This window comes from Amphiura filiformis, chromosome 15 (genome assembly GCF_039555335.1).
Source record: "Amphiura filiformis chromosome 15, Afil_fr2py, whole genome shotgun sequence".
In the NCBI taxonomy this organism is placed as follows: domain Eukaryota; kingdom Metazoa; phylum Echinodermata; class Ophiuroidea; order Amphilepidida; family Amphiuridae; genus Amphiura; species Amphiura filiformis.
Window position 1 is genome coordinate 38539986 of NC_092642.1, and position 11392 is coordinate 38551377.

The 11392-nt window shown below is 37.7% G+C and overlaps 1 protein-coding gene across 1 annotated transcript; it reads right to left on the reverse strand.

Moving 5' to 3' along the window:
• Positions 1-565: 565 nt before the first annotated feature.
• On the reverse strand, positions 566-11381 carry LOC140171607 (COMM domain-containing protein 7-like). Its single transcript, XM_072194891.1, has 9 exons — positions 11174-11381; positions 7419-7472; positions 6621-6723; positions 5605-5661; positions 4765-4802; positions 3916-4006; positions 3222-3271; positions 1928-1976; positions 566-683 (listed from the first exon to the last, which is right to left on the reverse strand). The coding sequence occupies exons 1-9, from the start codon at positions 11258-11260 to the stop codon at positions 607-609; spliced, it is 606 nt and encodes a 201-aa protein (XP_072050992.1). The 5' UTR covers positions 11261-11381; the 3' UTR covers positions 566-606.
• Between the last annotated feature and the right edge of the window lie 11 nt (positions 11382-11392).

Below are 11392 nucleotides of genomic sequence, written 5' to 3' on the forward strand. Positions count from 1 at the left end.
TTCATCACATTATTCTTTGTTAGTGTTAATATATCTGTTCATTTGTTTAAAATACTTTAAGAGCAGGGGTCCATTTCACTAAACTTTATAAAGCTTTATAAAGTCTGGAAATTGTTGCTTGAGTTAGATCAGCGAACGCAAAGAGTAACAGTTTTTTCCTTCTTCTTACATGCAAGAGAAGAACAAAATTACTGCCAGATAACATGCTGATAAAGAGATGAACAATAAATCTCACAATATTTTGTCGTTGTTGTTAATTGTTAAATATATTTCGTCAGTCGCAACACATAGTGGCTTACGTGAAGGGCAAAATACGTCTCCGAGCAAAACGTTTTTGAAGGATATGCTACTAGTAACGGAGTCGATACTCCTCCACTGTTATCTCTCAGTGGCCCGATTCTATTGAAAATTAAAGTTCAAGGTTCAAGCTATTAAACTGTATCTTTAATAGTTTACAAGGAATAACTATTATAGGATATTAGCTAGCTCTAAACCTATATGCCACTATGTGAAACGGAAAATTTGGAAAATGGCTATACGCCACTATGTGTTGCGATCGACGATCTGTAGATAATGGATAAATGTTTTCTAAAACTGCATCCTTTGCTAGCTGAGGTATTCCAGACTTGCTTTGGCTTTCTCCATTTCATGCAGGAAAGAGTAGAACTGTGGCAATGAAAGCTCTGTAAAAATCAAAGAAGGAAGATAATTCAACATTTTAAACTCACAAGATTATTTTTCTTTGTTGAAAGTCATTCATATAATATTTTACATGAGCATTTCCGTGTGTCATCATAACAAGGAATATGCCAATGTGATTTGGAACATCAGTCAACAGGGCTAGGCTGTGTATGCTCAAAGGTCATTAAGGGCCAAAATATTTCAAAGGTGTCTGCTTGAGAACTCAATACACCTACATTTCTGACATTTTCCATTTGTATTTTGGAGTAATACAATTGGTTGGAGTGCCGGATTTGGCCCATGGGCTACCTGTTGAGAATCCCTGGCTGTCCTATGGCTTGGCACCACCCAAGTACCATTGCAATTATGTTATATTATTCAAGAGTTAAAAGCAGTCATTAAAAATATGCAAACTAGGTACCCCATTATTATTGTCAATGTATGGTCAAAGTCCTATGTACACAACATTTACTTGTAGTAAACAAACTTACACCCCCACATATTCACCCCACATAAACACTGATTGGACTGTTACAGGGGCCATTAATTAGCTATTTGCCAGCGAAGTGTTATGTGTAAGCCGATTATCACTATGGCAACTGGGTCACGCTTGCCACACAAAGCCTACAGCATGTCCCATCATCCCAGAAGGTGCCTGATCCAGCTACCATGGAGTTATGTAACCACTTCGCTGGCAAATAACTGTCAGCAAAATTAACCACATTTACTTCATTGACACATGTAGGGCTTTTGGCCTCATATTTAAGGCAACACAACATATTGCATACACAATGTACCTATGATACTGAGAGAAAAAAGCCACACATAAACTGTTGTTATAGGCAGTTGATCATGTCACACATTTTCAGAAAACAGGAAATGCTTCAGATACTGGCATACCTCTAAAGGCTGCTTTTTGTGACTTTTGTATAATTGTCATCTAAGTGTGTGAAATTGAAATACACTATAAAATTAATATCTTAATATTATCACAATATTACAATCACATGTCCAGCACACTTCTTTATTTTATGAATAAGGACATGTGCTTGTAATATTGTGATAATACCTCAAAATTAAAATATAAAGAAGTGTGCTGAAATATAAAATAACAATATGAATACAACATTGATAATAAAAATCACACAAGGCAGCCTTTTGTGATACGTCAGTATGTGTTGCAGATGACAAATTTCAGTTATGTGCTTGGCAGCACAGTTAACTTTGACACACAAATCACACTTACCCATATAAACATTTTCTGTACTATTTCCCTTGTTGACTACTAATTTCATCTGAAATTAAAATGATACAAAACGTCTTAATTCACACCATAATATCTATAACCACCGAAGAAATACATTTCCACTTGTGAAGGTACAGCCACTGTTCCTACATGTAGATTTCATAATTGCTTTGGTGTACTTATAGAGATGCTTTGTTATTAATCTATTTTCTATTTTGGAAGATAAGGATAAGAGCTATGCAAACTGAATGAGCCAATGAACTACTGATGATAAAAACTTGGAAGTCCTTCTTAACAGGACTTTAGTCTGGACAAAAATGAGAAAATCTTGGTATCTGGAGCAACATTTTGCTACTTGCTACCAATTATAGAGAAACATATGTGACAAAATGGCGTAAAGTTGCGAGTTGGTAGTTTCAAGACATCCTGACTGCTGAGTTGATGTTCTTAGTTTGCCGCGCACATGTACAAGCCAGTAGTATGTCCTTAGTGAATGACCCCGGGGGGATCACTCGCATACCAAAGTGGTACGCATGCTCGTCCCCAAAAACGTCGAAAAAGGGTTGATTTTTGGCCTTGTGGCGGCGTCGACGGTTTTAGAAAAAAGGGTGCTTTTTAGGTAAAGTTTCGACGCTTAGGGTATATTTTTCAACTTCGTGGGTTTGTTTTAGAATTTACGCCATTTAGGGGTCCATCTTAGTTTCTTCGCCGAATTACGCCATATTTTAGGGGAAGATGTACAAAGCCTTACGCCAATAAGGGGTGAAATTTTTCCACACTGATTACGCCATTTAGGGTCCATTTTTGAGGTGCTGGGACGAGCATGCATACCACTTCGGTATGCGAGTGATCCCCCCGGGTGAATGACCCATTGTGCCCCATTCACAAAGGACATACAGACATACTGTTGGCTTGAACAGGTGCGTGTGAAACAAAGGACACCAACGCAGCAGTCAGGCCATCTCGAAACTACTAACTTGCGACATTACACTCATGTTGTGGTAGCAGGTCACATATGTGACACGATCAAGGGAAATGAGTCGGATGTCACTAATATTGATTTTGAGATATTGGCAAAGAAGGTGTCAAAATTCTTTTGTTTTATATTGTTTTCAGCGACTGATAAATTGACATATCTTCGCAAAGAAAAGTCGTATCAACATGGGGTTTTCAGTTTCTGAAAGCTCTAAATGTCCTCTTTAAAAAACATATGTAAAACTCATTTTCGACCAGGGTCAACATGTGACTCATTCCTCTTGATAATGTCACATATAAGTTGTTATATTATACTCACTTGTAAAAATGTGCTACCAACTGTTTGAAGCTCGCTGCTTGCTGCTGTCACTAAACACACACAAAATATGAAAACAGAGCAAACTATTACCGGTACATACAATGTAGATGACATAATACAAGGCAGAATAAAAGCCATAGCTGAAAGAATTTTTGAATTTGCACCTTTAAAGTGTGCCGAGGCTTGTGGATCAACGTCTAGGTGTTGTACCTGTGCGCACCGCACTATAAATCACTGCATTTTTTTCTATTTATAACAGAAATGTACTCTTCTATGAAATGGAATTGATACACTCCAATAACAAATTGCAAATTGGAATAATTCTGGTGCACCCTGCACACAAGTATAACCCTAACACTAATCCTAACCCTATAAAATAGGGTGTGCAGGGTAAGCCAGAATTGTATTGAAAACACAAGGTGTGCAGGGTAAACCAGGATTGTACAACTACTTTCGGTGGACAAAAAGTGACATTTTCTCTTTAAATCGCACTATTTTTGTGGTAAAAAATAGGAAGGTTGCTGCCTGCAGCCTTATCCTTTGCACCAAATACTAGTAATGTGGTTGTAAACATTGGCATTCTCCTAAATTTATGCTTATTAATTAATTCTTTGAGCAGGTAGGCAAACTAACATCTCTGCATGTCCCTTTTATGTTGATAACTTTTACTTTGATAAACAATGACATGACTAACCTCCAAATTTCCATTCCATATCTACAAGCTGATTAACCATAAGAGACTGTCCAGCAGCTGTCCTTGATAACCCAACTAGATTACTCTTCCACTGTAAGAGAGAAATGTCAAGATATTAAGTTTATAATATATAGACCACTTGACATGTGATGCCATTGCCCGGCAGTATGCGCGTGAATTACATGTATGGCAATTTCCATTGTTCTTTGCCCTGCAGTGTGCTTATGCATCGTAGTTTGCTCAGGGCACATGCATTTTAAATTGCCCACCACATTTCATAAAGTATAAGAAAGCCATTGAACAGAGTAGCGGACTAGCGATTCATTCAAGCATATTGATAGGCCAGTCCCTCACCTTTGTTGATAAACAATGATATCAAGTGGTCTATATTCGGTGGCTTTGGGAGAGATGAAACATTTTGGCCTTTCAAAATCATTCACATCATCAAACTATTTTGTACCTTACTCATATCAAGTTATCTTGAATATTGAGCACAAGGATTTACTGAAAGTGCACACATTTATCTCAAATTACTACCTTTCCCACTCCACTGTATTTTTGTTGCCTTCCTTTATCATACCAAACTACACCCCCACTCACCACCTAACAATAAAACTTTTACATCCTGTTTCTCTCTAAAATTCACAAAATTTTGATAACTTTTGGACTATTTTGAGTAAACAAATTGTCAACTTTCATATTTTGCCCTAAAATTGTTCCCAGTCTCACAGGAAGACCCTATTACTTGGTGTCAAATCTCATACAGAAAGACCCCCTGGTATGAACTGGTGTCCAGTTTAGTCATAATGGCATTATGGCACTTGCATGTATTGTAGTAGCAAATCTTACTTTGTCTGATAAATGAGATGATTTTTCTTCTGAGAGACCTGTAAAAGTAAATAAAAATGCACATATTGATTTAACGCATAAAATAATTGTGCATATGTCAAATGGAAGTATGAAAACATGTTATAACAACATGTGCCCAAATTTTGCATTTGCCCATTGCAAGTTGTAAATGCACCAGGCAAGTTGTAGCATAGCTGTTACTTGCCAGTGTGTGTCTACTTGTAAATTTGAAACTTTGTAAATAAAAAAATCTCACCTTAAATAAACGGTAATTGGTCATACAAATTGTAATTTTTTATTTTTTGAAAGTTGAAATGCCGTGAAGCTGCAAACCACATCCCATTGTCCAATCTGTGCTAACTGAACTGGCCAATTGATCAATAGCTTATGCACAAGTCATAATATCTATGTTTGTTACATCCTATGTATATATCTCTTGACAACTACCAAAGAGATTTGAATGGGAGAGTCTGGATTCAGTCATGTTTTTATGGAGAGTTAACTAGTGCACCTCCTAGTGGTGATGGCAAACATTGATATTATTTTTTTATGTCTGCACATGATTATCTGTTGAGCTGATTACCCATAAGCGCTATATGCGTAAAGTTTGTATCATTCATGCTTTAAGATGCTGATTATCACCCGAGACTATATATTTAGGTATTCTGGTCTCAGATTATCAGTACTATCGAGGTGCACTACTTTGGTCTCCATGAGTAACAATCCAGCATGGCAGATTTCCCAAAGTGTAATGAACATGTGGATTTACAGAGTCCAAAATTTCCTAATGTGAACTCTTTGACACATACTCACTGGTCTAGGGAAAGAATTGCTACTCACCTAGGTTTACTAAATCTTCTTTGAGATGTACTGGTGTCATGTTTTTTCTAACTGCACCTAAGAGAAAACAAAAAATTCATAAAGCACTGAGTGCATAGGGGAGTAAGCAGTAGCCTAAGCAGCGAGCAAATGTTTTGACTTTATATTTGGTGTTAAAGCAAAGTATTATCAAATATTGGTTATGAAGTCACAAAGATAGGGATAGACAATAACACAATCAAAATTGATTCTACTAAATCAGTTTTACAAAAATCATCACAAGAATCAATTCTTACCCCCCCTTCCAATTCTTGCTAACATTTGAACTCTTGTGATTGTTTACAACTGCCATCTCTTCAAATGCACAAATGGTATGGATGAATGGGTAGAAGAAACCTTATCAGTGTAAATAACTTCAAAATACACTCATCTACTCTAGGTTCCAGAGTAAAAAATAAGTACAGCTTGTCTGTACGCAGTGCGACAATACTCATACATATGAGGGAGGCACTTATAAGGAAGAAGAAGAAGAAGAAGTGTGCTTTTTTGTAAGATTTTAACTTAGTGTTTCATCTATCCCACAGTTTAAAAACATCCCATTTGTGACCTGCTACCACAAAACCAGACATAAGTCACTAATTTTGAAAATTGAGTTTTTGATGTCATCATTTAGATATGTTTCTGGGACATCTGACATGTGGTCTTCATTGTACGGTCTTGCAACGGGAAGAGGGGAAGCGACACATAAAGAAAAGGCAAATGCAAGAAAAATGGCTTTAAAGTTGTAAAATGACATGCTTAAGGACTTGGTTTGGCTCAGAAAATACTAGATTTGGGTGCTTTTAGACGTAAAAGAATATTTTGTTTTCAATGGTAGGTTAAAGTAAACATATTAAGGATCAAAAAATATTGAAAACTGAAAACAAAATCTGCAAGATTTTTCACCCATTTCCCAACTTTGACTCCCCGTATCTCGAAATGGATGAGTGCGACTTATGGCGGGTTTCGTCAGAGCGGGTCACATTTATATAACTTACTGTATGGTACTGTGAGTAGGCTTTTGACAACGCCCCGTAAAGCAGTAGAGCTAACTCCTTGCTGCTCAGCGAATTCATCTAGTTGACTCAGAAGTCGACTTGACTGTGAAGCAAAAGAACAACGTTAAATTTCAATACATGTTACAAACTTAAATTGAACATAATCTTGACTCCGAGTTTCCCCAATACACATTTTTTTCACTATTTTTTCACTATTTTCCAAGGTTTCATTATAAATATGTAAGTATTCATGTTTTTGGTCAAAGTAATTACAAAATGTTGTAAATTTATTACACAAATTATACAAACACAACAAAAATTATTTGAAAATATAATTTAAAAAACAGCATAATGATGTAATTTAAAAGTTTAGTTTAATTAATACGGTACCAGTAATATTCAACCACATTGAATGCTGATTTAAAAACACTTTAAATGGTGCTAAGCCTGCCAAGCCTGTATTTGAGTACCGTACTCCGTAGATTTAAAATCTTTTTTTTTTAAGTTTTTTTTTTCGGTTTTGGAGTGTCCCTGGACCTAGACCTGAATGCTAGGATCATTCATGGTTGACCTAAAAAAAAAAAAAAATTTCAAGATATTTTGTATTTCAAATATGAAAATTGATAATTTGTATTCATGTCATACTCTATTAATAATATCAAAATGCATTGATGCCAATTCCACAGGACAGCAAACTAAAATTTGTCCTTGATATATCCCATTTTGCAATGGACACAAATGCAACTTTCTCTATCAATATTCTGGATATTGAATAATGAATATTCTGTTTATAATTACCTTGCTTGGTTCCAGTAAAAATGCAAATACAATGGTCACCAATTCTGCAAAAGGCTGCAAGAAAAGACACAAAGCAAATCAAGAGTTATACTTAATATTATCATATTATTTTCCCCTACTCATTGTCACAGAACGTGTGAATTCATGCAAATACCAAATGCTGATCACAATAATTATTGAAAACTTTGCCTATTCTGTATTCAATTTGTTGAATTGTCATGATTGTCGGTACTCTAGGCCTATATATTGGCATGACATTTGTCATATTTATCAGTAGTGGCATAGCCAGTAAGGGGCCGGGGAAGCCGGTGCCCCTCCCCCATCATGACCGTTGGTTCAAAGGCCGTCGGTACACGAAGGGAATTGGTGAAAAAAAATTGGGGTCAACAATAGAGAATTTTGTGTGCATTGCAGCCCCCCATTCCAAAAACTACTTACTACTACTAGTACTACTAGCTAGTCGAGTACTCATGTATCCGGGTCATGTATACTACAGTCTACTAGTACTAAAGGTAGTACGTCCCAGGTCTATACATGCATGGGCGATACTTATTTTGGTTGGAACTTGTAAGCTTTCTAACATATGACTCGAAATGCAATATATTTAATTGATAACAGGTAAGCAGGGCCCTGACGGTAAATTTCGCTGATCCACCATGTTCTTTTCCATCCCAGCTTGATTAAACCAGTGATTCCCGCTGTTGGTTTGGTTCCACACCAGCACCCCCGGTACACTCATGGAGGCCGCCATCTTGGAAAATGCTGGCGACCGTCGACTCGAAGGACGCCAGCATCCCCTAACGCGCCCAGCACCATGACTACGCGTAACAGTACGCGTTCCTGACTGTCAATCATCGGGGGTCAATCACCTCGAACTTGACAACTTTATCTGACTGTTGGCAAGTCTTACGTGTAGGGCGTGTAAATTTAGGTTAATTCTTATGAGTATTTTGTTGTATTCTTGGCCGGGATCACAAGATTGGTTCTTTCTTTGCATGTTCTTCTCCTCTTTCTTTTTTCTTTTATTTGTAAAGTTTGTGTATAATTGTATGTTGTAACTTAGGCCTAGGGCAGTGTAAGGGGGTGCTCGCTTCAGGCCTTTGGGCCTTTTGAGCATCTCCTCATTCAAATTTTGTGTCTTTTATTATATATATTTTATATGTTGATTTGAATGAAATAAAATGATGATGTATGTATGATTGTTGGTCGATTTGTAGTCCGAATAATCAGACCCAGAACAAAATATTAATTTCAGACATGATCCTGTACTGGGTCTGAACTGTTTCCATATGAAATCTTGATGGCAAATTGGACAATAGAAGCACATGGTTCTACGTGACAGCTTTTTAATCCCTATTCATGTTACGTGAATCACGTTATTGTGGACCATCCTTCTGATACTTGAGTGTTTGGACAAGCGGGACGGTCTTTTGTCTACCTCTCTGTTTGTAAACAAACCAGGAGGTCGAAATCGCCCTCCTCGCCGAATCTGAAAGTCAGCGTAATAGTACGGCACTAGTCGATTTGATGTATTTAATAAATAATGAGCTAAAAATATCATTAAAATAGCTGTTCAACATTTGTAAAAAATATTTTATAGCCGCACTTGAAAAAGTCTAATCGTGGATGCAGCAACTGCCAGCATTAAAAACAAAACGAGCTGACCTTCGCTGGATCATTTCGATCTTGTTGGAAAGATCTTTGGTGTATGGGTCCCATACGGCAGATGAGTATTCTACCAATGGTCTCTCAAGGCTTTTATACGCTGCTTCCTTGGTAGACTGCCAAAGTTTCGGCCAAAGTACGTCTGTAATACATACCTGTTTTTAATGACTTTGCAACAATGTTTCTATTGTCAGCAATAACAGCTTGCATTCACACTTTTGAGTTTATATGGTGAATTTTCGTACACATCATAAATAAGTGAAATCAGAATATCCTGAAAGGAATTTAGGTAACTAATTCAACGACACTGACCTCGCAACAGCTAATGTTTTCATGTAAACATGGCGTCATTAGACATTTTAGCCTACGTTTCAGATCCTACTATCGGATCGCTGAAACAACGAAACCTCAATCCCGGCCTCATTCACTTAATTCACTCACCTTCCTACACCACCAGTTGAAATAAAACTCAAACATCCCGTGTTATTCCTCAAAACTACATGCACCTTCATTAATAAAAATTGGAAATCCTAGTAGAAATCCGTTATCGAAAATTGTTTGATATAAAACGTCACCAAAAGTAATTTTTCTGAAGAGTAGATACCGTGTGTCAAAATGGCGGCCGCAGTCGCATCCCCCAGCTTTGTATCGTGTACCCAGGTCACGGTATGTCTACGTGATTTAACAGTCAAGGTCAGAGAACAGCGCAACCTGTCTGCTGTCATGACGTAATATAATGGCTCTGCCCAATGAACGGCGCTGTCAATCATCCTTACTGCCTTTGTCGAACAGACTTTTACGCAGGTAAGAGCTCACGCTGTCCTCACTTTTAGGATCGACGAGCGTCAGGCCGACACAATCTGGTTGTGTAGGAGACTATCATCGTGATGCCCACGTTGGAACCATTGGATTACGGAAGAAATATTCATACCAGGACTGAAGCAAATGTGGCCATTTCTATGTTTGTACCGGGCAAGTACCGGACATTTTTCAACACGGAGCTAGCGGAAAATACTGCAAATTCGTCCAAGGTAAGCAAAGGGTTGGGGATCGCATTTTTAACTTTGACTAAACTGTTTCGGAGTTAAGGCACGCTAAAAGTAGACCATTTCGGGGGCTGTATTTGGTGTACATGTGACGCTTTGAAAAGAGTAAAAAACGACCACTTATTCATATTGCTGAAGTATACCATGCTGAATCATGTACCAATACACAAGGTATTGGTACATGAGATCAGGTATACTTCCTTGGTGGATTGTGGGAAGAATATAATTTTTTTTTATGAACCCAAGAGTACGGTTGGCTTTGGATGTTATTTAGTAAAACATGACTATTCCAGGCGAGTTTAAGCTGTCGGTCCTGTACATGCATATTTTCTCACATTAATGTAGTGTGCACGCTAACGAACGCCACAGGCTATTCGAAAGAGCAGGGATCATCCCGGTCATGTTGACTGTACTTCAAAATACTTTCATCTACGCTAGGTTCCAGAGTAAAAAATAAGTACAGCTTGCCTGTACGCAGTGCGACAATACTCATACATATGAGGGAGGCACTTATAAGGAAGAAGGATAGGCAAAATAAAAATTCCTATCGTTTATTCTCATTCTTAGTCAGTTAAATATTATTTTAAAAACTGTAAACAATTTTTTTGAAGCAAAAACTAAGTTACCGCCATAAAACTCCCCTCATTATAAAATGAACGAAACTTGTTTACAACTTCACGTATTCTGTTGTGCGTATTGCTAAGCGCTGCTCGCGTATTCCGCACTAGTCTCACGATCCAGCGCGATACATACGCCAAGATCTCTACAAGCGTGTTACGCATTATCAAGACGCATGATGACGTGGGGTCGTCTACGGCCTGATAGACGGCACCCGAAATCATGTGATTGTCCAATCAGAAATGTGTCTACGAACTAGACCACTCCCACTGACTAAGAATGTACCTTCTTTTAATATCCTGCAGAGGTAAGCTTATAAAATGTATGACAAGTTTCCGAATTTTGCTCCCAGCAAATCAAACTCATCCGACAACAGCTTCATCAGGCCCCAATAAACTAATCAACCATTTGTAAACATCAGCTTACCTCATCTCCAAACTTATTCAATGTCTGTATGTCAGAAAACAGAGCATCAGAAGGCGTTTCCGCCGTGAAATGAAATGTAGAGCTCATCTTTCCGGATTCAATCAGCAGAAGTGGCAGGTCAAGTCACCGATGATTACGCAATGATGAGACTATCGCACAGGCTGGCTTTCCATTGTCATCGAACACTGTGTTTTTGTAAACAATGCAATGACTGCGCAC